The 27,500-nt window shown below is 44.0% G+C and overlaps 2 protein-coding genes across 2 annotated transcripts in view; one reads left to right on the top strand and one right to left on the bottom strand.

The window, feature by feature from the left end:
* Nucleotides 1–15,774, top strand: part of lamb1b (laminin, beta 1b) — a 33,421-nt gene extending 17,647 nt beyond the window's left edge. Inside the window, exons 21-33 of the mRNA XM_080851580.1 lie at nucleotides 1–153; nucleotides 500–714; nucleotides 2,008–2,104; nucleotides 6,319–6,688; nucleotides 8,569–8,753; nucleotides 9,074–9,315; nucleotides 9,616–9,816; nucleotides 12,072–12,216; nucleotides 13,070–13,274; nucleotides 13,679–13,820; nucleotides 14,159–14,335; nucleotides 14,593–14,752; nucleotides 15,319–15,774. The exon at nucleotides 1–153 is cut by the window's left edge and continues 72 nt beyond it. Coding sequence (XP_080707706.1) covers nucleotides 1–153; nucleotides 500–714; nucleotides 2,008–2,104; nucleotides 6,319–6,688; nucleotides 8,569–8,753; nucleotides 9,074–9,315; nucleotides 9,616–9,816; nucleotides 12,072–12,216; nucleotides 13,070–13,274; nucleotides 13,679–13,820; nucleotides 14,159–14,335; nucleotides 14,593–14,752; nucleotides 15,319–15,455 — 2,429 coding nt within the window. The 3' untranslated portion in view covers nucleotides 15,456–15,774. The remainder of the gene's footprint in view (nucleotides 154–499; nucleotides 715–2,007; nucleotides 2,105–6,318; nucleotides 6,689–8,568; nucleotides 8,754–9,073; nucleotides 9,316–9,615; nucleotides 9,817–12,071; nucleotides 12,217–13,069; nucleotides 13,275–13,678; nucleotides 13,821–14,158; nucleotides 14,336–14,592; nucleotides 14,753–15,318) is intronic.
* Nucleotides 15,775–17,023: 1,249 nt separating this feature from the next.
* LOC308375436 (dihydrolipoyl dehydrogenase, mitochondrial-like) lies at nucleotides 17,024–26,914 on the bottom strand. Its single transcript, XM_080851585.1, has 14 exons — nucleotides 26,655–26,914; nucleotides 25,959–26,031; nucleotides 24,152–24,231; nucleotides 23,745–23,813; nucleotides 23,235–23,304; nucleotides 22,780–22,880; nucleotides 21,705–21,848; nucleotides 21,399–21,500; nucleotides 20,879–21,069; nucleotides 20,441–20,611; nucleotides 19,137–19,326; nucleotides 18,858–18,995; nucleotides 17,645–17,734; nucleotides 17,024–17,490 (listed from the first exon to the last, which is right to left on the bottom strand). The coding sequence occupies exons 1-14, from the start codon at nucleotides 26,691–26,693 to the stop codon at nucleotides 17,425–17,427; spliced, it is 1,524 nt and encodes a 507-aa protein (XP_080707711.1). The 5' UTR covers nucleotides 26,694–26,914; the 3' UTR covers nucleotides 17,024–17,424.
* Between the last annotated feature and the right edge of the window lie 586 nt (nucleotides 26,915–27,500).

Genomic DNA, 27,500 nt, shown 5'->3' with positions numbered 1-27,500 from the left:
GTGAGTGTAACGGGAACATCGACATGATGGATCCGGGGTCCTGCGACTCCCACACTGGCGCCTGCGTCAAATGCCTGCACTACACCGAGGGCAACGCCTGCCAGTACTGCAAGAAAGGTTACTACGGCAACGCCAGCACTCAGGACTGCAGAAGTAAGGGGATGTCTGACTGTGTGTGTGTGTGTGTGTGTGTTGTACCTATCTGTACATACAGTGTACCCATTTAACAGTCAGAGAGGCCCAGTGTGTGTGCAAACCATGACACATCAGTGGTCTCTGAAGTTTAGAGCTCCATGTTTCAGGAAAATACATCCCATCCTTTGTCAAATTGTCCAACTGCAGGATACCATTTCAGCTAGCCTGTAGAGCCCTATCTATTTTAGAGTCTCAAAGAAAGTTATCAGCTACATTGCTGTGAGTGTGTGTGTTTCTGTGTGTGTGTGTGTGTGTGTGTGTGTGTGTGTGTGTGTGTGTGTGTGTGTGTGTGTGTGTTTTACAGAGTGCATGTGTAACGAGCGGGGCACCGGCAGCCTGGGCTGCACTGGTGGCGAGTGTGTGTGTGACGAGTATACTGGGCAGTGCCCTTGCCTGCCTGGCGTGGTTGGGCAGCACTGCGACCAATGTGCCCTCGACACCTGGAACTACGACAGCGGAGAGGGCTGCCAATCATGCCTGTGCCACCCCGTACACTCATACGGGTCCTCATGTGACCAGGTAGCTGCACACACACACACACACACACACACACACACACACACACACACACACAGACACACACACACACACACACACACACACACACACATAAAGATGACAGTGGCTGTGTCAAGCTAAAAAGGCACCGGATGCCTAAAAGAGCCCGGGTGATGTAATGTTGACATTCGAACGACTCTTGAGTGACAGTTGCTATGCCAATGCCAATACGTCACCCGGGTTCTTTTATTCCTCATAACGCGATTTACTTCAGAGCATCTCGCATTGAACTTCGCTACCTGAGACCTGCTTGCTTGTATTTGATCTACAATAAACCAACCAAAACAACCATGTGCTTGATGTTTGACTTTGGTAGGAAAGTTGTTGATTCGCTAGTTTATTATAGTATCAAAGTAAGCACATTCCATCACCTAGCTCGTGCTAGTGTAACAAGCTATCTTGTTAGCTTGAAGCTATTTATCTGTTGTTGTGCTTAAATTAAGAAAGTCCTTAATGTGTTGTGATTTTTAGACATATCTGACGGCACCCACAATTACATTTCAACAAAACAGGGCATTGTTTGCACAAAATTGTACTAAAGAACAACGGGGGATTGCTAGCTTTGATATGCTAGCGGACATTGCTAACTTACAGAATACCAGCAGGCAGGTGTAGCTAAAACTTTTTATTCGCTTAATATTGTGCCTAAACGAATACTATGTACCCCAACACTTTTTGGCTTTCAGTCAGAGAGTCTCAAGAGTTGTTCGAAAGCCATCAGCTACGTTTTAGTCGCTTAATATTGTCGCACAAAAGGAGGAATTGCTATTAGCAATATAGATGCTAGCGGCGAAACCTGTTGATATGTGCATACTAACAGGAGGCCGGCAGCCAATATTAAGCGTGTAAAAAGTACCTGATGGCTTTCGAACAACTCTTGAGACTCTCTGACTGATAGCTAAAAAGTGTCCGGGTGCGTAGTGTCCGTTAAGGCACAATATTAAGCGACTAAAAAGTAGCTGATAGCTTTCGAACGACTCTTCAGACCCTCTGACTGATAGCTACAAAGTGCCCGGGTGACGTATTGGCGTTGGCATAGCAACTGTCACTCAAGAGGCGTTCGAAAGTCAACATTACATCACCCGGGCTCTTTTAGAAACCCGGTGCCTTTTTAGCTTGACAGCTGCAGGCACATCATCAAGTCCTGAATCAGGATGTTTCCACATTCCCTTGCTCAGTTAGAAATGTTCATTATCTGATCTTCCTCGTGTGTGTGTCTGTGTGTGTGTGTTGTTGTGTATGTGTGTGTCTCAGCTCTCAGGCCAGTGTAATTGTAAGCCGGGTTTTGGAGGCCAGACTTGCGAGGAGTGCAGAGAACTGTTTTGGGGCAGCCCTGAGGTCCAGTGTAATGGTAAGTGGTCCCACACACACACACACACACACACACACACACACACACACACACACACACACTGATACACAAGAACTGTACAGATGTCATGGGAATGTTGATGAAATCTTTGACCCTGGTGCCTTCCAAAAGTTTATGTTTGTATTAACTACTTACTAACCAAGAGTGAGGTCATGCCGGAAATATCAGGATCCGTTTCAGACTGGCAGACCGGCGAGGAGGTTAATACGCGGCTGGCATGACTACCCATTAGCCAATCAGAACACTCATACTGTTGTTGCCATATAATAAGAGTGCTTATCTGTTTGTGTTTGGGTTTTGTGTGTGTGTGTGTGTGAGACAGAGAGAGACAGAGACAGAAAGAGACAGTTTTCTGAACTAAGGGAGACAAGGCAAGGCAGGTTTATTTATATACAGTAGAACCTTCCGTACACTTGGTCATTCAAAGTGCTTTAAGGATGAGAAAAAACAAGGATAATTTGTCTGACAAGAAATTCAATATGAAAATAAAAAGCAAATTTAAAGTCACATAAGGATGATACGAGTATGTGTGTGTGTGTTTGTGTATTTGTGTATGTGTATGTGTGTGGGTGTTTTCAGCTTGGATGTCATGCCAGGGGTTATTTTTAGTTTGTCTGGATCCGTACAGTGTGGGTCATTTGCCAGAACTGGTCCAATGACATTAAATTCAATTATATTAGATGAATCAGATAAACCAGCTGCATGTTCAGCAAATACTCTGCAGTTGTACAACTTTCCATACTTCATAATATCAACAGACGTGTGTGTGTGAAAAGAGTTGTAAACTAAGCTCAAAGCCTGCTTGTTTTCAGCCTGGATTTAAAAGTGTCTTGTGTCGGGGCTCTTCTAAAGCCCTCTGTCAGCTGGTTACATTTAACAGCAGTGTAGTGTATGCGTGAGTGTGTGAGTGTGAGTGTGTGTGTGTGTGTGTGTGTGTGTGTGTGTGTGTGTGTGTGTGTGTGTGTGTGTGTGTGTGTGTGTGTGTGTGTGTGTAAAGCATAGTGGCTAAACGCTGCTTCTCAATGTGTGGTTATTGCCTTAGGCATGACCGACTGACCAAGTCCTAAAGATCTAAGAGCTCCGCTAAATGTGAGGTTATTGCCGGCTTACTGACTCATGACTAACTGTCTCTTAGATCACTAGATAACTGTTACGCACTAGTCCTTTCAAGTCCAGATAGGCAGCAGGTAGTCTATAAGAACACCAATGTTACACACTAGTCCTCTCGAGTCCAGATAGGCAGCTGGATTATGCCTCTCATTTCTTTTCCCAGATAAGATCATCTCTATTTAGTTTTTATTCAACTGCAGACAGTTTTGTCCCATCCAGTTAGTTAGTGATTAGCTCAAAGCACTCAAGGGGAGTCAAGGGGACCATAGCTGTTCGGAGAGAGGGCCAGGTACATCTAAGTATCATCTGCAGAGAAAGGGAAATTACTGAGTACATGTGTTTGTGTTTGTGACAAAGAGGAGAAAAATGTGAGGACACAGAATTTGTAGAGTGTGTGAGAGAGAGAGAGCGAGAGACCACAGAGAGTAGAGAGCAAGAGTGTGTTTTTCCTCAGAGAGTCTTTAAGTAAATAGCCTTCTCATGTCCTGCTTTCTCACGGTATATTCCAAACGCAGCTTTTATCCCAAGAGGATGTCTCTCTCTCTCTTTCTCTCTTTCAGTGTGTGTGTGTGTGTGTGTGTGTGTACGTGTGTGTGTGTGTGTGTGTGTGTGTGTGTGTGTGTGTGTGTGTGTACTTGCTTGTTTTGTTCACTGCACAGAAGCGTCTGTTTTGGGGTAGTCTGTGGGGAAAGCTCAGGGAGTGTTTGCAAGGCCTTCTTCACAAAGGCTTAGGAAGAAGATCCAGCTGCTGCTCTGTGTGTGTGTGTGTGTGTGTGTGTGTGTGTGTGTGTGTGTGTGTGTGGGAGTGTGTGTGTGTGTGTGTGAATCGATTGCTCTGCCATGGAAGGATGGGAACCAGATGAAATTTGACATAGAAATGTCTGGAATCCTGCTCCCACGCCTTCACACACACACACACAAGGCATATCCATGCATCCAGCTTACTTACCAGCCAACGTAAAACACTCACTCACACACACGCATATAGACACACACACATATGCATACACACACATGCACGCACACACACAGATTTGCACACTCCCACACACACTCACATAGATTAAAACATCATCGTCTCCACAGAAAAACTATTTATTTTTCTCTCTCTCTCACTCACACACACACACACACACACACACACACACTTGCACACACACTCGCACACACACACACACACACACACACACACACACACACACACACACACACACACGCACACGCACACAAACACACAGTGTCAGAATACACACATTGTCAGTTGTGGGGAAACATCCTAGCAAATTACAACATAGGTTAAGCAGTATAAACATTCATGGTGCATGCGCTCGCGTGTGTGTGTGTGTGTGTGTGTGTGCGTGTGCGTGTGTGGTCAAGAGAAACGTAAATCTATCAGAGGGCTTCATGATTCCTACATGTTTTTGTTTCTCTAAGACAGAATTTCTTCTCTGACAAAACTTCATCTCCCTCCCTCTGTCAGTCTCCCTCCCTCACACACACAGATATGAACACACACACACAGATATGAACACACACACACACACACACAGATACATTCTCACACACTCCCTCAGAGCCACACAGTGATCCCATACATCACTCTCAGTAATAACAAGAAGATGGAGTGTTTCACTCCTATTTAGCCTCCTCAAATTCCATCCCTGTGAGTCACTAAATTAGTGTGTGTGTGTGTGTGTGTGTGTGTGTGTGTGTGTGTGTGTGTGTGTGTGTGTGTGTGTGTGTGTGTGTGTGTGTGTGTGACAGAGAGAGGGAACATTTGTGTGATGGGAGAAGGGAAGACAAGATCTGTGATCTGAGGAACGAGGAGGGCATTGGGGAGAAAAGAGCACAAGAATGGGACAATTAGAGAGAGATAGAGAAAGAGAGAGTAAGAGAGAGAGAGAAAGAAAGAGAGAGAGAGAAAGAGAGCCTGTGCATGTGGTTGTGTGTGTGTTTATTATGGAATGGCAGCTCTGAGAAGTTCAGTCAGAGATGTTTTAAATTGAATCCAGCTGTGTGTGTGTTTTTTAGGTGTGTGTTAAAGAGAAAGGGAGAGACAGCGGGAGAGAGAGAGAGAGTGATTGAAAGAGAAAGAGAGTCTTATGCTCGCCATTGCCTTCCTTGCCAATGGCAGCACGTGCCAAAAGTTTAATTATTATTATTTCGGCCAGTGCTTGATACACTTCACTGTTGTTTCCGCTAGTCACGGATTGAGCGTGTGTGGCGCACTTACAATACGAACGGCTAAAAGATGAAGGAATGCTCCGATAATAGGTTTTATTCCCTACTCTCTGACACACAGCTATTTGTTTTGGTAGTGTATAAGTTAGTTTGTGTGGTTAACCGTCTGTCCTGGCGAAGACCTGAGGGTCAAAACCCCACACAATAACGTCTTTTGCTGATGAAAATCGCTGGACATAAACAGGCTAGTTTTGCTGGCTACCAGCAATGAACACAGACAATTATCAGACACTTTAAGGACCAGTCCAGAATGTTGTTGATACCGTTTAACTGTCATGTCCAGTTAAATCCACAAATGAATGTTGTTGATACAGTTTAACTGTCATGTCCAGTTAAATCCACAAATGAATGTTGTTGATACAGTTTAACTGTCATGTCCAGTGAAATCCACAAATGAATGTTGTTGATACAGTTTAACTGTCATGTCCAGTTAAATCCACAAATGAATGTTGTTGATACAGTTTAACTGTCATGTCATGTATTTCACTGGGCTCTGTTTGACACATTCGCTCTGTTTGGCTGCTCCCAGCAGTTTAGATGGAATTGTTCTCCGGAGCAATGCCTGTTGTTTAGGATAAGAGTTCAGTGAGTCAAATGCACCTCTTAAATGACTGTGTGAACTCTATTGTGTGTGTGTGTGTGTGTCTGTGTGAGCTTAAATTGAATAATGGTGAAATATAAAGTGAATTAAATTAGTTTATTTGTATTCTCTTGGGTGCGCTTTTATAGAAGAGGTTTCCTGTCAGCCTAGAGATTTGCCCTTAACTTTGGGCAGAAATCCCAGATTCAAGGAATGTTGTAACCTTAAAGAGTGTGTGTGTTTGTGTATGTGTGTGTTCCAGCATGTGACTGCGACCCCCGTGGCATCTCTAGTGAGCAGTGTAACAAGCGCACAGGAGAATGTGTGTGTGTGGAGGGTTACGCTGGCCATCGCTGTGACGCTTGTGCCCGTGGGTATTCTGGACAGTTTCCTGACTGCGTACGCTGCCACCAGTGCTTCAGCGAATGGGACACCATCCTGAGCGAGCTGACTAATCATACACAGCGCCTGCTCAGGACGGTAGACGATGCCAAAGTGGGCGGTGTCGTAGCGCCATACAAGGATTTGATTGACAGCTTGGAGCGAAGTGCTGGAGAACTGAGGGAGATTCTGGAACATGATGCTGTGTCACAGCCATTGGAACAGACACAACTGCTGCTGCAGGAGGCTACGTATGTATGCTAGAACACACACACATACACACACACACACACACACACACACATATGGACTCTCGAGCTCACACACACACACACACACACACACACACACATATACACACACACACTTGTGCACACACACGCACACTCACTCAGAAAAACATGCCCCTAATTAAACAGCTGCACACCACGGGTTCTCACGCGCATCAAGAAACGGCATCACCTAAAGCTATTCCGATTACTTGTGCACATTCACTTGGTAGTTTTTCACAACATGCGCAAATACTTAAGTGCCTTCAGGAGCGGAGCAACGCCTCATTTGGGCGTGTCTGATCGAAAAGGTTGGCCTTTTATGGAAATTGCTTTGTTTTAATGCGTTCTGCTAGCCTGACTATGTCATACTCATAATTCTAGTCAGAATATGAGTCTGAGACCGAACCATTGGGCTGTGATTATGGGGCGTGTTTCAACGAACCAGGAAAGAAAATTCCTCTTTGCTGAATTGGATACCTAGAACCAATCAGAGCAACGTAGTATTATTACCATCTGATAGATTAAACTTTTACCTGATCCCGTAGGAAGGACGGCAAAAACATCTTTTCAATCGACAAATGCCTTGATCGCATTTCTCTGTTCCTCTTTCAAAATGAATGCGCTGTCAATATCTGTTGAGATATGCCTGCTCACGTTACTTAATTAGCACTCAAGGCTAGAAGCTACCATTTGTTTCAATGTTTTTTTTGTCTACGCGTTAGCATAACCGATCAATAATGGTCTAGAGTGCTTCAGTTAAGACCTACAATCTTTGGCAACACTCGTTTTGCGTATACACAACTAACCGAGTCAATGTAGACATAAAAAAAGTCGTGTAGATAGCTTAAATCATATAAAATATGTCCCACTAAGCTCCCGAGACGGCGCCATCTTTGTCCGATGTATAGGCTATTCTCTCTATATCTGTCCATCAACGTATAAAGCCCGCCCTTACAATTTGATTGGTCAGATCACTTTTCTGGGCCGTTTAACCTCTCCCAACTAGTTCAAGTCCAGACTGAATCTCCCAGACCAAAAATGTTGTGGGCGGAGTTCAGGCTGGTATCCAGGCTAGCGTTCTGCCACATCCTTTTTTGAAATGTAACTGCCATCTTGGTTTTTTAAAGTCTGGCAGGCGCATTTAATCTAATCTCTCCACAGTTTGACAGCATAACATTTACCACTCAGTTGCTAATTTTAACTCAATATTAATATTAACAATATGAACTCATTTAACTTTAAAATATGTTACCAAATGGCTAAGTAGAAGGTAAATAAATGAATCCAGAAGTAATTCATCATTCATCAGGGCCTTAATGCACAACAGAAAGTAGGTTTTCGTATTTTACAGCATATTACTCACTCAGTTTAGACCACTGATCATCACAATCTTTTCTCCATCACATAAGCAGTAACGTTATTAATAACGGAACTCTCGCTCATTGCCAATTGAAATTAGGGCCCTCAGACTCACATGGACACACACACACACACACATACATACACACACACACACACACACACACTCACACACAAAATTCAACAAATTCAAGTGGTGTCATATACAAACTATGTTAACACACACTCGCACACAAACTCACACAAAAACACACACTCTTATACACACACACACACACACACACAGACACACGCACACACATTCACCCTCACACATACTCAAACACAACCACATAAACTCATAAACGTGCATCACATAACAACTGATTTACTCTCCCTCTTCATTTCTCTCCCTTCATTCCATCTCTCCCTCCATCTCCCTTTGTCTCCATCCCTCTCTATCTATCTTTTCTTTTCATATTTCTGTTTATCCATCCCCCTCTCTCTCTTCTCTCTCCCAGGGATCTGGTTGCGTATTTGTCCCGGTCTCTAAATGCCACAGAGCTGACTCTTGAGGTGGTCTCTGAGGACCACAATAGCACAGAGTCTAAGATTGATGACCTGCAGAGGGAGGCAGACAAACTGCATCAGACCGTCATGGACGTGCAACACCAGGTGGAACGCGTGAAGAACTCAAACATCAGAGGTGAGAGGGCCGAATCTAACACACACACACACACACACACACACACACACACACACACACACACATACACACACACACACACACACAAACACACACATTTTCATTGATATGTACAGGTCCATAGCTAGATTGCATGGATAATGTGCTACATATGTGTGACAAACAGACATAAAGATACACACAGACACATACGCATGCTGACACACTCACATATGCACACAAAAACACACACAAAAACACACACACACACACACAAACACACACATACATCCGGGCACACACGCAGTCTCTCATACTCTCTCATACTCTCTCTCTCACAGGAGCTTCCGACAGCATCACTAAATACTACCAGCAGTCCATTGAAGCCGAGTCACACGCTGACGGCGCCACCTCTGGTCCGCTCAGCATAGTGCAGGAGTCTGCCAATCTACGGGAAACCACAGAGGACACAATGAACAGCACGAAGGCTGGGTTTGATCTGAGGCAAGAGCAGCAGACCAAACAGCTGGAGGAGCTGGCCACTGAGATCAAAACGCTGGACCTATCAGCACTCAGCATCACGGTAAAGCAACCAATCAGCATTCATGGAGGAACACAGCCCTCCATCTTATGGATCCTAGGCTTGTCTTTGGTCTCTTTCTATATTGCAGCACTTCACTCATGATTCAATGGCAGAGCAAGCAGCACTGGTCGGACTTTCTAAACACACAGTGAATGTGTCACTTTTACTCTGTATTTGTGTCCCTTGCAGCTGTTGATTGGATGGGTTCAAGTTGTATGTGTTTGAATGCATTTATGTGTGTTCGACGTGGTTTTGATGTGTTTTGATTTTTAATGCGTGTGTGTGTGTGTGTGTTGACAGGCATGTGGAGCAGGCTCAGAGGGCGGCAGCTGTGGTGCGTGTGGCGGTCTTGGGTGTATGTCGGAGGACGAAGCACCCCACTGTGGCGGGGAGGGGTGTGGCGACGTGAACTCTATCGCGCAGGAGGGCATGAACACAGCCAAGAACTTCGACAAGGAGATCGTCAAGGCCTTGCAGGAGGTGGACAAGCTCAACAGGATGGTGCGACTTGAGTCAAACACTGCTCTTCTCTTCTCTTCTCTTCTCTTCTCTTCTCTTCTCTTCTCTTCTCTTCTCTTCTCTTCCCTTCTCTTCTCTTCTCTTCTCTTCTCTTCTCTTCTCTTCTCTTCTCTTCTCTTCTCTTCTCTTCCCTCCTGCCCCCCCCTCCTCTATCTCTTTACTGGGCGGATGGGTCGGCCCCTTTTGAGCTTGGTTCTGCTGGGAACATTTCTTCCTGTTAAAAGGGAGTCTTACTTTGTCACTATTGCCTTCTTGCATGCTCAGTGGCGGACCTAGTCATTTGGGGGCCTAAGGCGAAAACATAGCCAGGGGCCCTCTTCATCCGTCCTTTTAATGCAAAAAAAAAAGGGCCACCTCAAAGCAGGGGCGGACTGGGGGGAAAAAGTGGCCCGGGAGTTGTCTGTCAGAGCGGCCCACTTAATATACGGCGCGTTGCCCGCTCAATGTATGCAAAATACCCATACACTTAACATAATTTTGGATGATTACAAAGAAATAACATTATATATGTTTTTTAATAACATTTGGATCCACAAATTTGCCTGGATGGACACATGGAATAAAATGATACTGGCTATTGTAACACTCCAAGGAAGGTAGGGCCTATAGTTTGCTAGATGAATATGCTTCACTCTGGGCTAGTATCAGATGGTTAGGCCTATATGTATAACTACAGAGCCTTTAGGAATAAATGTCAGCAGAGAAAGAGTACACAATTTTTTTGATAATGATTAGGGCGACCTACATTAAGCAATATCATTTTTTTTGTAGGCTGATTAACTCATACAGCAATACCTTTTTGTATAGTAGATGGCAGCACACAATCAAAATATTTCCCCTCTACCTACATAGCTACAGTAGCTAGTTATATGGAAGAAAGTTGCATTCAGGAGCCTTCATAAGCAAACATGATTTGGCTCCGCATTAAATTATCCCACTTTTTCATTATCCACATGTCTCAAATGTTGTATGATGCAACATAGCTTTACAGGACACATAAATGTCCAGTAACAACGTAAAGAAGGGGGCAACATATAAGTCAAAACCAACTATATTTATTGACTGATCTCGAAAGTATTGGCTTACAAAAGCTAACTAAGTCTTCACAAAGAAAATAACTCAGTGTTAGGGCAAAAAGCGAACATTCACACTGTACAACCTATGAAAAGTGACAGCGGTAGCCTACAAATAAAGAAATACAGACCGCGTTAGCCACTTCACAGCGTGCTAGCCATGATTTTCTTTCGTTCCAATTCTTGGATGTAGGGTTCCACCCTTTATAGAAACCTGTTGAATCGATACATTTGGTGTAGGAAGTCCTAATTGTTTTGTTGTCAATTTATCTTAATTAGTACGCCGACAGAGAAAAAAATCTCCTTTTCCTGAAAGCAGTTCGTCGCCACAATCGCCCTTAAGGTCCGCCGCCACTGGTTTGAACTTTGTTGTAGAAATGAACAGAACAGAACATACAATGGGGTGTAAACATCAGTGGTAATGATAGTGTTGCATGCTGGGTGTGTGATTATATGTGTGTGTGTGTGTGTGTGTGTGTGTGTAGGGGTGTTAAAGGTGTCTACGAGCGAGACATGCAAGTATTAGGCTAGAGTGATTAACATTTAATAACAAATAAACATAGTAAGACTGACGGAGGAGATTAGAAAATAGTAAGACAATAGTAACCATGAGTGTGAATACAGGTCACTAGGAGTAGTATAAATAGCAGACAGTGAATCCCGTTGGTTATCATGACAGGTATATAATGTATTCGCTTAAGCAAGGAAAACTGTCGCAACCGACGATATCTGCGGGAGGGCCGGTTGGTTATGGACTTAGGCCGTCCCATCAGTGCCTGGGTGGGCAATTTATCGTGGGCTTTCTGCTGGGTGAGGGCCTAAGGCAGTTGCCTAGTTCGCCTTAATGGTAGGTCCGCCACTGTGCATGCTCTTGGGGGGTTTAGACTTTGGGCTCTGTAAAGTGCTTTAAGACAATGTCAATTTCTAATAGTGCTTTATAAATCAGTGAAATGCTAATGGAGATATATAATAACACAAATAAGTTAAATGTAAATGGAGCTATATAACAATATAAATCAGTACAATTGAATTCTCGCTTTGTCCTTCCATTCTCTTTGTCTCCCCATCCCACTCTCACATTTCTGGATGTCTTTGTCCAGGGGAATCATAGAAAATGTTTATGTTTATGTGTGTGTGTGTGTGTGTGTGTGTGTGTGTGTATAGGTATCAGAGGCCCGTGGTCGAGCTGATTTTGCTAAACTGAATGCTGAGGATGTTTTGCTGAAAGCCAATCAGAGCAAACAGAGGGTGGAGCTTAACAACCAGGAACTACGCGATCTCATACAACAAATAAGGGACTTCCTTCGAAGTATGAACCACACATACACACACACACACACACACACAAACAGAGGCACTCAGACAAATACACATAAATGAAGATATGTAGAAAGATACAACACATGCATCGCTATGCATAGAATTCAGTGTAGAAAAATACCATTAAAGAGTGGAATAAATAACAGTGGATTGCACACACACGCACACGCACATGCACACACACGCACACACACACACAAACACACACACACACACACACACACACACACACACACACACACACACACACAAACCTCCTCCTTGAGCTGCTCCTCATTCTGGGTATCTGCAATACACAATCGGTGTATACTTCTCTAAGTATTGTCACCGGGAATATAACAACTTGGTACGGGAACAGCACTGCATTAGACCGTAAAGCCCTAAAGAGAGTGGTGAGATCAGCTGAACGAACCGTTATGAGTGCCCTACCCAACCTAGAAGACATTTATACCAAGAGATGTAAGTCAAGAGCAAGGAACATTATCAAGGATCCCAGTCACCCCAACAACTGCCTCTTCTCCATCATGCGGTCTGGGAAGCGTTACCGCTGCCTCAAGGCCAGTACTGAAAGAATGCAGAAAAGTTTTTACCCCCAGGCTGTCAGGATTTTAAATGAGGATTGTGGTCGGAGCACCAGCACATAGCCTTAACACTTTGCACTTTGGACAGTTCTGTCTTACCTTCTTCTTTTATTTATTAATTTGCACAGTTTTGGAGTCAGTAGAACAAGCATTTCACTACACTTATAGGCTACCTATATATGTATGTGACAAATAAAAATACTTTGACTTTGACTTTGACTTTAATTCTGTGTGCGTGTGTGTGTGTGTATGTGTGTTTAGACAGCACAGACCTGGAGACCATCGAGGCCTTATCCAATGAGGTGCTGGCGATGGACATGCCCGCGTCGGCTGCCCAGCTGGAGGAGTTGTCCTCTGACATCAGTGAGCGCGTCAAAAGCCTCACTGGTGTCGAGGACATCCTCGCCCAGAGCCACGATGACATCACACAGGCACGCACCCTGCTGGAGAACGCCAAAACCGCCAGGTACACACAGACGCACACCTACGAAACACACACATTAACACAATCGCAATATTTATCACACATAATTATTACAAATGATCAATAAGCAAATAAGTTGTCTCAGACAAGAAGATGTATACTTGAAAACACAATCTCAATCATTCAGCAAAGAATAAACGTGGAGTTCATAGAGTGTGTTTGTGTGTGTGTTTTGTGTGTGTGTCGGTGTGAGGGTTTTGTGTGTGTATGTGTGTGTGTGTGTGTGTTTTGAGTACCTGTGTGTGAATGTGTGTGTGTGTGTGTGTGTGTGTGTGTGTGTGTGCGCATGTGCGTGTGAGTACCTGTGTGTGTATGTGTGTGTGTGAGAACCTGTGTGTGTATGTGTGTGTGTGTGTGTGTGTGTGTGTGTTTGTGTGTGTGTGTAGTGATCGTGCCACTGAGATGAAGAACGCCACAGACTTGGTGAACGAGCGGCTGAATCAGACGGAGCAGACTCAGACCGCTGCACAGGACGCCATCACACAGGCCAGAGGTGACATCACGACCACACAGGACCTGCAGGCTACAGTACGTCTGTGTGTGTCAAAGTTTTAGTTCAATGTGTGTAGCTTTAGGAAAGCTGTGTCTGAGTGCATCGGTGTGTGTGTGTGTTTCTGTATGTATGTATGTATGTATGTATGTATGTGTGTGTGTGTGTGTGTGTCTATGTCTGTATGTATTGGTTAGTATATATGTGTTTTTGTGTGTGTGTGTGTGTGTGTGTGTGAGTGTGTGTCTATTTATATGTGCATTGGAGTGTATGTGTGTGTCTATGTCTGTGTGCATTGGTGTGTATCTATGTTTATGTGTGTTAATGTATGTGTGTGTTTGTGTGTCTGTGCGCATTGTTTTGTGTGACTATACAGCTGGATTCAGAGACTGCATCAGCTGAGTTTAGGTTGAATAACGGCACCCGGCGTCTGTCGGGGATGGAGAGGGATCTGGCTTTGGTGAAGACTAAAACCCAGGAGATGGTGAACACAGCCACAAACACACAGCGCAACACGGAGTACATCGCACAGCAGGTCACACAGACCAAACAGGTAACACACACGCCCTAAACACACACACCCTGAAAACACGCCCACACATGCATACAGATACATATAACAACAACTAATCCAACCAGCCGTCTGGACTTCATCGTGTGTGTAATTGTGTGTGTTTGTGTGTGTGTGTGTGTTGTACATTTGTGTGTGTCTGTGAGTGTCCGTGCATGCGTGAGTACGATTGTGCATATTTGTATGTGTGTGTATGCGGGTGCGTGTGTTTGTGTGTGTGTGTGTGTGTGTGTGTGTAGGAGCTTGACTCTGATGTGCTGAAGAGGTTCTCCACCATGGAGAGTGTGATGACTCAGAAGGCGGGGAGTGTAATCGAGGGCCGCAGGAAAGCACAGGAGCTTCAGGAGGAGGCCAAACAGATGCTGGACCACGCCGTAGCCTCGCTACAGAAACTCAGAGGTGTGTGCGCGAAACACACACTCACCCACGCACACAGACACATACACACATTTAAAAAAAGTGTATTTGATTCCATATTACATGTCTACTTTCAACAGGAATCACATTTTCCATGTCCAATATATTTAAATAGTTCAACACACACACACATATATATATGTATATCTAAACATACACGGACCCACATACATAAACACACTCTCAAACACACATACCTCAAACCTCCAGTTCAGTCAGTAACACCTCTTTATCATGGCCTGTACTGTTGGTTTTAAGTTTTTATGGTTTGTGTGAGTTTCAAGACCTTGGGCAAAGAGCAAAGACTTCAAGAGGAGGTTGTGGGAGGTGTTACATATTTCATGTCCCGTATGTGTGTGTGTGTGTGTGTGTGTGAGAGAGAGAGAAACTGAGTCTCTGCTAAAGCACTAATATGTTTATATGTTTAAAGACACACTGAAATATAGGTATGTATTAAAGATACATCAGGGAAACACATCTGACACCTGTGTGTGTGTGTGTGTGTGTGTGTGTGTGTGTGTGTGTGTGTGTGTGTGTTTGTGTTTCAGAGCTGGAGCGGTCATATGTTGTCAACCAGCAGACTCTGGAGGAGAAAGCACACATTCTCAAGGGGCTTGAAAAGGAGGCTCAGGAGATGCTTCAGGACATTAGCCAGAAAGTTACTGTCTACTGCACCTGTCTGTAACTATGGAAACCTTCCAAACATTCCAGCACCCTAACATTCTGAAAGATTCTAAAAGCTCTATGAAGACCAGATTTTAAGCTCACAAATAGAGCCACTTAATAAGCTGGAGATGTTATTTTGGATCATGCTAAATGTGTGTGACCTATTGTTTAAAAATGTACACTTTACCAAGCCATATTTTTTAAATATTTAAAAAACATTTTCAATAATACTTTAGGCTATTATATACTATGCACTGTATTTCCAATCACATCCAAAACTAAAAACACGATGATGAATTTGTGTTTTGACATTTCAATTAAAGCATTCCCCCATACCATATTGACTCCGCTCTGTTTTGATGCGGGTAGTTTTGACTGTTTAATAACTGTTTAATTTAAACACCGTCTCACCAAAGCACACTTAAATAAATGCCTTCCTCCGCAACCGAAATATTGACTGTGTTGCCTAAATTGGAAGTTGAGTGGAAGTCAAAATAACATTTGGTCGGCGAGCGCCATCTGCTGACACCAGGCATGTACTGCACAGACGATAGAGCTGTGGGAATTTATGCTACGTACCTCAACTATGGGTGGAGACCCACACTACAGTAGAATCTGAGGAAGCTGTGCAGGCATGCACTCAACGACAATTCAGACTTTAGATTTACAGCTTGAGGGAGCAGTACGAGCATGCATTCGTACTAAAGCTGACACTCGGGATCCTGTGAGTGAGTATACTAGCTTGGCAACCGCATCAACTCAATTGTTGAGACGCCGACGCTGGTTAGGCCATGTTCATGAACAAGACAAGATATCCCAAAGCTTCAATACTGAAGAAGAGGTGCAGCTACGTGGCCAGGTGGGGACCCGTGCCCCTGTAGACTTCAAAGGATATGTGCATGGAGGCAGGCCTGGATTACTACATGGGCCCTAAAAACCACCAAGTAAGCCCCACTGCTCCAGGGTTGACCCCTAGCATGACATTAAGGGATACATGGCCCCGGCCTCAATGCAAGTGGCCTAGAGCTAGTCTGATTATTAGACACTTACTACTTCAAATGTATGGCTTTTGTGTCCAGAGGCCTCCATGCATGGAGGGGTCTCCACAGAGTGAAGACGTTTGCAAGAGTGATGGAACTGCGAAGGACCTTGCCCCAAAGTAATGGCAGACACCAACTAGGCCGTCTCCTCCATAGCAGAGACTAACCGACAGCTGTGTGCTGCTAATGCCAATTCTGCAGCTATACAGTACACCATTAGCGCATCATCACAGACATCTTGTACTGTTGAACCCCAGAGGTGCCTCTTAACGTGCCTGCCTGTGTGAATTGAGGGCCAAATGTTTGTTTGTTTGTTTTATTGTTTGTTTGTCAATGGGACTGTCTTGGTCCCTTGCACTGGAGGACAGAAAAACCTGTGAACTTTTAGCTAGCAACAGACACTAGCACCCATGTGCTTTAGCCTTTAGCCTCGCCAGCCTACCTACCTCCGGTAATCCAGGCTGTCCCAGAGTGCAGATTGGATTCCAGTGTGGAACTGTGGAACTTTGGAACACAGGTTGGACTAACACCCACACACACACAAGAATTACATTTGTGATATGATACATTTTATTTCTGCATAGCTGTACATGTCAACATATACATAAATACATACAAAACATTCTATTCTAACCTTTTTATATCGTTCACCCTTTCCTGACCCATACAACCATCTTCATTCATCTCTCTCATACTCTCCCTCTCTCTCTCAATCTCGCTCAGTAAACACTCAGTAACAAGAGCTGTTGCAGCTGGCTGATGGTTGACACGTCAGCTAATTAGGCACGGTGCTAATATAAGTTTGCGCTAACATCTCACTCATCCCCATTCACCTCAACACCAAACCTCCCCATAACACACTGTAGTGTTGAACAGGTTTAGTGTGTGTGTGTGTGTGTGCATGTGCGTATGCGTATTTGGGTTGTGTGATGGGGAAAGGTGGAAGCTTTAAAAGTTGATGGCTTTCCCAAACGAAGCAGCAAGGTTTGCCTCCCTGAAGGCTTCTGACACCGTCTGTGAGAGAGAGAGAACATACATGATGTGAGGAAAACAATTATAGATGTTTGCTGTGTACATACAGCAACTAAAGTTTATTACACGTGATTGGTTGGGTTATGCTCATTGGCTCATCGACAGATTCATTCACCAATGGTCTTATTTGACTTACGGGGTGGGCGTGGCAGACTCTGGCCACATCCTCACAGGATGCACCGTACTCCATGGCCAATGCCGCCTCATTGATTATCTCTCCGGCACTCTACACACACAAACACACAAACACAAGAAAACTATTTCAGAAATGTAAAATCACCCGCTTTTTAATATATGCCCTGCCTATGTCCTTCTGAACGCATGGGGAGCGCAAAAACTTTTGGAGGATGGCCTGGTGTCAAGAAGGGCAGCAAAGAAGCCACTTCTCTCCAGGAAAAATAGCAGGAACAGACTGATATTCTGCAAAAGGTACAGGGATTGGACTGCTGAGGACTGGGGTAAAGTCATTTTCTCTGATGAATCCCCTTTCCTTTGGTTTGGGGCATCCGCAAATAAGCTTGTCCGGAGAAGACAAGGTGAGCGCTACCATCAGTCCTGTGTCAAGCCAACAGTAAAGAATCCTGATACAATTCATGTGTGGGGTTGCTTCTCAGCCAAGGGAGTGGGCTCACTCACAAATTTGCCTAAGAACACAGCCTTAAATAAGGAATGGTACCAAAATATCCTCAGAGAGCAACTTCTCCCAACCATCCAGGAACAGTTTGATGATGAACAATGCCTTTTTCAGCATGATGGAGCACCTTGCCATAAGGCAAAAGTGATAACTAAGTGGCTCGGGGAACAAAACATTGATATTTTGGGTCCACGGCCAGGAAACTCCCCAGACCTTAATCCCATTGAGAACTTGTGGTCAATCCTCAAGAGGCGGGTGGACAAACAAAAATGCACAAATTCTGACAAACTCCAAGCATTGATTATGCAAGAATGGGCTGCCATCAGTCAGGATGTGGGCCAGAAGTTAAATGACAGCATGCCAGAGCGGATTGCAGAGGTCTTGAAAAAGAAGGGTCAACACTGCAAATATTGACCTTTTTGCATCCACTTCATGTAATTGTCAATAAAAGCCTTTGACACCTATTAAATGCTTGTAATTATACTTCAGTCTTCCATAGTAACATCTGACAAAAATATCTAAAGACACTGAAGCAGCAAACTTTGTGAAAATGGATATTGGTGTCATTCTCAAAACTTTTGGCCACGACTGTACACACAACTACACCACAAACAGACCAGGCTCAGGATATGTGCTCATAGAATGTCGCACATTGTCTCACACACACACACACACACACACACACACACACACACACACACACACACACACTTACCGGGCCAAGAATGTGTGCTCCAAGGATGCGATCTGTCTCCTTGTGGCCGAGGATCTTCACCATGCCGTCTGAGTCTGCGTTGGTCTTCGCCCGGCTATTAGCAGCAAAGGGGAACTTCCCAACATTAAAGGGAATTCCCTGCCCAAACACACAAACCGCACATATATTAGTTATAAATAAAAATACATAACTGTGTAATAAACAAGTGCACGCAACATCTCACACAGGCTTGTGTGCGCACACACACACACACACACACACACACACACACACACAAACCTCCTCCTTGAGCTGCTCCTCATTCTTGCCCACCCAGGCCACCTCAGGGTGTGTGTAGATGACAGAGGGCACACAGTTGTAGTCGATGTGGGGAGTGCTACCTGCCATGCCCTCCACACAGATGATGCCCTCGTCCTCCGCCTTATGGGCCAACATAGGGCCTGCCACCACATCGCCTATGGCATAGATGCTACAGGAGAGAGAAGGGAGAGTATGTACCTGTGGGTGTCTGTGTGCAGCATCTGGTATGTGTGTGTGTGTGTGTGTGTGTGTGTGTGTGTGTGTGTGTGTGTATGCTAGAGCTGCAACGATTAGTCGACGACGTCGATTGTGAAAAATGGACGCGGATTTGTATCGTCGACGCGTCATATAATATCAAAAAAAAAAAAAAAAACAGACGCTAACAGACGCTTTGCAGACGCTAACAGAGCTACCGGTACTTTTCATTCGGAATTGCATATAGGAAGTGCGAAATAGCTGCGAAAAGCGAATTATTCTGAGATGGCTCATGTTACCATGGAAACAATAAACAAAGCTTGGTTTAGCAGCTGCTGAATATCAGATATGGCTAACAGAAAAGTTGTCATTTTTCTCAATGATGGTCAATTATTAGTAGTTTAAGAAGTACTACTTCAGTATTTCAAAGAGAATGGGCTGTGGGAGCATAAGAACAGTAAGCGTCTTGCAGCAATTATCATAGACATATATCTATAACTTATTGTAAGGTTTACTCTTACATGTTTGAAAACAGAACGTCTCATGGAGGATGCTTGCTAACGCTATTTCAGTTATGATAAGTGCAATGTGGTAAATCAGTGAATTATCAGAGTAGCTTGTACTTTCGTTTGTTCTGAATAGTTAACCTCCTCCACTTAGAAATCTTCAAACAAAAGATTGTGGATTTTTTTTTCCATATGTTGAATTAGAATGTCACCTGCAGCTCAGTTATTTTGCACTTGCAGAGGCTTGATTGCTATTTTGAGTTCCTTTTAAAACTATTTACACTTTCTCTTTACTTTTAAAACTTTATTTGGACTTTCTCTTTACTTTTAAAAGCATATTTGCAATCTTAATTTGTATTACTATTTAATATATTTATTATGATGATTACATTTGTATTAACTTGTTACTCAAATACATTTGAAATTCAAATTCCAACATTTTTAATCATTTTTTAAATTTATGGAAATAATCGTTAGATTAGTCGATTAATCGAAAGGTCGATAGATGAATCGATTACCAAAATAATCGTGTGTCTGTGTGTGTGTGTGTGTGTGTGTGTGTGTGTGTGTGTGTGTGTGTACCTTGGTACTGTCGTCTGGAAGCGGTTGTTGACAGGAATGCGTCCTCTGTTGTCCAGCTGGATGCCCACCTTCTCCAGGCCGAGGTTCTGGGTGAAGGGCCGTCGACCGACACACACAAGCAGCACGTCACAGCTAAGGGTCTCTGCCTTACCACCGGCTGCAGCCTCCACACTGTACACACACACACACACACACACAATAACGTATTAGCATACTGGCCTAACCATCTGCATCAGTCTCAAAATTACACATACACACCCCACACACAAACACATGGGCACACACACACACACACACACACACACACACACACACACACACACACACACACACACACACACACACACACACACACACACACACGCATTCGCACCCATGCACACACCCTCTCTCTCTCTCAGAACTGACTCTAGCACTCTTCTCTGTGTGCTGACTCACGCTACATCTATCTTGCCGTCGGGGCGTCTGGTGGCGCCCATGACTTTGGTGCCGAGCTTGAACTTGAAGCCCTGCTTCTGCAGGATGCGCTGGAAGCTCTTGGAGATCTCCATGTCGATGCCCATCCCCCCCACGTGACCCAGGAACTCCACCGCCGTCACCTTGGAACCCAGCCGCTGCCACACTGAGCCCTGTGGGAGGGGGGGGGGGGGGGGAGAGAGAAGGAGGCAGAGAGAGAAGAGGTTAAGAATGTGTGTAGCGATGGGAGGAGAGAGAGGGGAAGAGAAAGAGAGAGAGGTGAAGAGAATGAGAGAGAGGAAGAAAATGAGAGAGAGAGGGGTAGAGAAGGAGAGAGAGAAGGAGAGAGAGAGAAAAGGAAAAGAATGCGAGAGAGAGAGAGAGGGAGGAAGACAATGAGAGAGAGAGAGAGAGGGGGGAGCGGTTCCATCTCTTTTGTCTGTTCTGGTCTGTGTGTGTGGGATGGGACTGCAGTGGATGCAGTAAGAATGAGGGCTCTCACCAGTTCCACTCCAATGACACCCGCTCCGATGACTATCAACTCTTCTGGAACTTTCTTCAGAGAGAGTGCTCCGGTTGAGGAGACCACAGTTTCCTCATCGATCTGACAAACACACATACGCAAACATAAAGATCACACAGCAGCTTATATATACACTTACTGAATCTGAAGTAGATGGAGGAGTTTAACTAGTCAACTTGGTCTGTGTCTGTGCGTGTCTGTGCGTGTCTGTGCGTGTCTGTGCGTGTCTGTGCGTGTCTGCGTGCTTCGTTCTGTGGCTGTGTGTGTGTGTGTGTGAGTACTTGCCTCAATCCCAGGGAATGGGGTGACCTCTGATCCAGTAGCTATAAGGATGTGTTTGGTGTTGATGACATGTCTGCTTCCGTCACTGCCTGTTGCGACGACCTCATTGGGTCCTGTTATGGTACCCATGCCATTCACATGGGTCACCTAGCAGCAACACACAGACAACCGGCTGTTACCATAGAAACCCAACATCCCAAAACTTCTCAGCATCCAGTACTAGTAAACTGGTGTCCAATGGCCATTTTTCACGAACAGTGTAAAACCCAGTGACTGGCGAAAAGGGATATATTCCGAATAGTGCTGTCAAACGATTGAAATATTTAATCGCGATTAATCGCATTTTTGTCATAGTTAACTCAAAATGAATCGCGATTAATCGCAAATGAATTAATCGCACATTCTAAACGTCTCTTCACTTTAATTTTATTTGAATGCTCTTATCAACATGGAAGGTGGATTGGCTTGCTTTATGCAATGTTTTATTTTATTGAAAAACAACATTGCCAAACAGGGCAGTACAAAATAAAATTATAAAGTGCACATTTCAGATAAACAAGGACTCAGCCAATAGTGCAGTTAAACCATGGCTTAATATTTTCTTTTTTTCAAGTTTGCTGTGAACATAGAAGTCAGGCCTCTTATTTCAAAAACAATTAACCGTAACAGTTCGGTTACCAATAAAAGGTAAGCCTACTACTTCTGTGCTTTCAGCCAGCTGCCTGTTGACATTTTCAGACAACAGTGAAGCTTGCTTCTTTTGCACAACACAACTTTTAAAGGTAAACTTTCTATTCAGAAGCTTTTTATCATCCATTTCACCATATCGCGCTCACCATTCACGCAAACGTAACGTTAGCCTATTACACAGTTTGGGAGGGCAAAAAGACGTTAATCTTAAAAAAAGATTTTTTTTCTTTTTTACAGCACGTTAATCGCGCGATAAAAAAATGAACGGCGTTAAAATGGGTTTGCGTTAATGCCGTTAATAACGCGTTAAACTGACAGCACTAATTCCGAATCATAATGTGAGATAATACAACTTTTGCTTCTCAGTAGTGGAAGTGAAAAGGGCTACCTTGTTCTGCTTGAAGAGATGGGCAATGCCGCCGGTTAAAGCGCTTACTGCTCCAGACTTCTGTGCCATCATCTTCTCCAGGTTCAACGTCACACCCGTGACTGCAAACAAACAGAGTCATTATTCAAAGAGAAGAAAGGGTTACATGTATACATGCGTGCGTGTCTGTGTGTGTGTGTGTGTGTGTGTGTGTGTGTGTGTATTTGTATCTATGTGTGTGTGTGTGTATGTGTACAATGTGTGGCTGTGTGTTTGTAAATGAGAGTGTGTTTGTAAGTGAGAGTGTGTATCTTTGTGCTAATGCATTTACATGGCTTTCATACTAGAATTTGTAGTATGTGTAGGAGTTTAAGAGCAAGAATGTGTATGGTTTTATTCCTGAATTATTGTGTGTGTGTGTGTGTGTGTGTGTGTGTGTGTGTGTGTGTGTGTGTGTGTGTGTGTGTGTCTCTTACCCTCAATTCCCCTGCTTTCAAAATCCTTCCCATGGGCCATGTGATAAAAGTGTGAGTTATTCAGCAAAGCCTGAAGACCAAAGGAAAAGCTCACGTTAGCACTGACAAGCACAATAATCCATTCTCCCTCATCGAACACATTCTCCCACAACGTTTAAAATGCCACTTTATCCATCAAAATCACCCACACACACACACACACACATACACACATACACAGACACAGCTGCCAAAGTTATCACTCACATCATCATCATCATCATCACTACCACTGTGTCACATGAAGTCATGTAATGTCAAAAGTCTGATTCTCCAGAATGACACATAACTCTCCTCACAAACCACACATTAAAAAAAATGGAAATTAAAACCCACAAGTGCATCGAGACTTCGAAGTTTAGACTTTTTGTGTGATTTTTCCCCACTGTGCTATTTCTCAGATCACAGAAACACAACAAAAAGGTCAAACTCTCCAAAATCAGCCAGTCTTAGGATCAGTGTCAGACTGACCTTTGATGGGATGCAGCCTACGTTCAGACACGTCCCTCCAAGGGTGGGGTTCTTTTCCACACACACTGTCTGAAAGTAGAAACACAAACACACACCTTTTATTGTAGGTTTTGGCTGCAGTTGCCCCCTCTCATACACACATTTGAAAATACAGTTGAAAATACTGTTCTGCACAGTGGTGTAGTGGTCCCTGGAGAAGTGGGTATACTATCATTTATTTTTAAGCAGCCCATACAACACCGGATAAACGCCCTGTTTCGAGAAGTGGGTATACGGAATGCTGACTGAAAATTAAGTGGGTATACTCCGTATATCTGCGTATACCCTGGACTACACCACTGGTTCTGCATTGCTAACAGACATACACACATCCAATGACAACCAAGGTTATAAACAACCAAAGTTACCTTAAATCCCAGCTGAGCTGCTTTGATGGCCGCCACATAGCCCCCAGGTCCCGAACCCACCACTGTGACATCAGCATCAACTACCGACGGTGAGACAAGAGACAAGCTGGATTCACTTTTTATTTTTTTTAGTTAAACAGCTACAGAAATCTAGTTTGTCCCTCATGTTGTGTTGCACCATGGTTGCACAGATTGTGGTTCCAGTCAGAATTGACTGGCCTGATATACATGTCATTTCAGTTATTTACAGAAAAAGATGTTAAATTCCTCGTGCTGTTGGTTGGGGTCAGACCCCTCACTACCCCATGCAAGTATGCCTACCAACAACCTAGCCTAAATATTATAAAAACAGGGTTCAACCATCATACCAACAACAAAAACAACAACAACAACAACAGCAAAAACAACGACAACAGAGATGCCTATGTGAACATTACACTGGGGTAGCTTCCTTCGTTTCATTGAATTAGGCCTATGACACCTCCATACTCACGATAGGTTAGGACACACGTCAGTGCGCTATAGAGAGTGTGCTGGCATACTGCCTGAACGTATGGTACTCCAGCTGCACAAAGGCGGAGCAGGCAGAGGCTGATTAAAACAGCGGGAAGGATCATCGGAGAAAAGCTGCCCCGACATCTATTCCATCTCAGATCCACAAAAGCATGCACCTCCAGAATGGCAAATAGCTTCTATCCTCATGCAATAAGGGTTCTCATCAGCTCACCCCCCCAAAAAAACACCTCCCCCAGCCCGGCCCGACCCGCCCCGATGGACTGCATTCTACACTCTACCCTGCAACTATTGATGCAATTTGAAAAGATTTCACAGACATACTGTATATTAGCGTCTGAACGATACACTGCCTAATTATCTAAGCACCAATCTCATTATACTATTATACTATATGAACCCAGGTTAGGGTAAAGAAGGGGTTGGATATCAACCCAGGTTAGGGTAAGGTTAGGGGTTGGGGGTGTGGGGTTGGAGGCCACCCCTGGATTATGACCCTGGGCTAGGGTAACCTGGTCACTTTAGGAACCCAAACACCTTGAGACAACAGGCTTCTTTACATAATACAGGTTCATTTACAGGTCCCCTGGTAGTCTGAGCACCTCAGCCATAACCACTGGCTTGCTTTTACAGCAGCCTCAGATAACTCCTTTAAAGCTCCCTTGAGTGCCAAACTTGTTCCCTCCTTTATGCAACTAGTTCAGTTTCCTCCTTTCAAAGATTTAAGCTTCCTCCTATCAAAGACTTCCTCAATCGCATTACGTAGATCCCACTTCTTCCCTGTCTTCACTGTTGGAGCAGTGTTCTTGACTGCTGGATCCTAGCTTAAGTCAACCTGTTGTGTAGTTACTTGTGTTGTGAAGCACAACTGAATATCCTCAAAAAATACTTTGACAAACACTGTCATCTTCTCAGGGACCTGAAAGTAACGCCTTCAACAGAGACTGTGTAGCACGATCCAAAGGCATTGGCAAGGTCAAAAAATACCACACAGAAGTCGGAATCATGTAACTATTCCTGCTTTCTCAACAGAGATATCTATCAAGCCATCTCTGCCTTCAAATAGGAGGCCTACTTCCTTTCTAACACACAAACAAAGACAACTCTAGCTTAACAGCATAGTCATTGTGCTGTGCTAACTCACAAGATAGCACAATAATAATGTTGACCGAAGTGTATTGCTCACAGTAGCCACGTATCATGTGAAGTGCATACTTGTTTTAATTTGGGTTCTCAGTGAACCTGCGTGTTTTTGTGGCTGTGCGTGAGATAGTTCTGAGAGAGGCATTCTTACTTGGAGCATCAGCATATGTCCTCGCGCTCACTGTCGTCACTCCTGGGAACGGGAACGGGATCGCCTGACCCCGCTGGATGACCACATAGTAACAAATTACATCACACAAGTGGCACCTCATTAGCTTTGACATACGAAGAAATATTATCTCTTCGTGCTGTAGGAATACTAAGTCAACTACAACGTCTTACTTTATCTCAGTAAAGTTTTTGTGAAATGTTGTAATTTGTCTTGATCGTCTTGCATAGACTACCTTGCATGTTTCTGTAAGCCGACAGGGAACACTTGCGTAACCTCACCATAAGTAATGTTTATCTCCCCCCTCCTTAGTGTAGAATAGCCAGCTGACTAGTCGCTCTCAGCTTCCAACCAACGTTAACTCCAGCTGTCTATCAGCTATCATAGCTAACTTTAGGTTTACTAGCGTGCTAAGTCCAAACACTGAAATGCACATTATAAACGACCATCTGCATATGATGAGAACGCAGGCTGTAATAAGTTAAATTAGTTAGCCATATGTTTGTCAACCAACAGCTGATAGGAGGCTGCAAGTGATGTGATGTGATAGCTTCTGTTGACATTAGCTGGCTAGGTCAAGTTCGCCGGTCAAACACAACGTTAAAGTTGAATGCAAAAGTAAAAACTGACTGAAGTCTTCTCTGAATACCTATGTGTTTTTGTCTTGGGTAATCTTACCTTAGCCGCATTGCGACACAATATATTCCAGCTTTGCATGTTGGTTTAACTCACGAGCACGACAGTGACGTTGGTGACCGGAGTTGACCCTTTTGATGTGGTCGAAAACCCGCAACACCTTCGTGGACCTCTAAATCTGGCGTGAAACTTGCACAGATCTATAAGGCATTCGTGTTGTCAGTTGCGTAGCGTTATGCCGTCTATGATTGTTATATCTACTCCTCGTTGCAGGTGCGAGCAAATGTAGGCGCTGCTGACTAGGCTATGTCGTCTCTTGAATAAGAGGAAGACACAACCATAGAACACATTAAGATTATACCTAAATGTTATGAGTGCTGCCCTCTGCTGGCAGTCACCCATGCATTTTGTAAATACAGCAAACACCACCCCATAGCCGTAATATGAGGTGTGTGCGCGTAACTAAAATGTACCTGATCTGAGATATTTTTCTGTGAGTATGCTATACTATGCGACTGAGAGTTGGAGATGGTAACGATACTGTTCCTCCGCTTTTTTTTTACGTATGTATTCCTTTCACTGGATACATATAAAACGTTTGTACATTGTGACAAATTAAAATTGTAAGTAAGGCATACTATATCATAAATAGAGGCATGTTGGTCTTGATCAGAATTTAATTTGTCAAAGCGTATTCTAATTAGGGCTGGATTAATCTGCCCAGACTCAGCTATCGCTATCAGCCATTCTGAAGACAAATTCGGAAAGGAGAAACAAGCCCGTTTGAGTCGCCAGAGGGCGCTCTTCACAATAATTGCCATGTATTGACATGAGAATTATCCATGCGGGCAGAAAGAGGTCAGCCAAAACATGCAGTGAGCCGAAAAC

Source organism: Sprattus sprattus (assembly GCF_963457725.1).
Source record: "Sprattus sprattus genome assembly, chromosome: 14".
In the NCBI taxonomy this organism is placed as follows: Eukaryota; Metazoa; Chordata; class Actinopteri; order Clupeiformes; family Clupeidae; genus Sprattus; species Sprattus sprattus.
The sequence above is the reverse complement of the archived record's forward strand: the minus strand, read 5'-3'. Positions and strand labels throughout refer to the sequence as shown.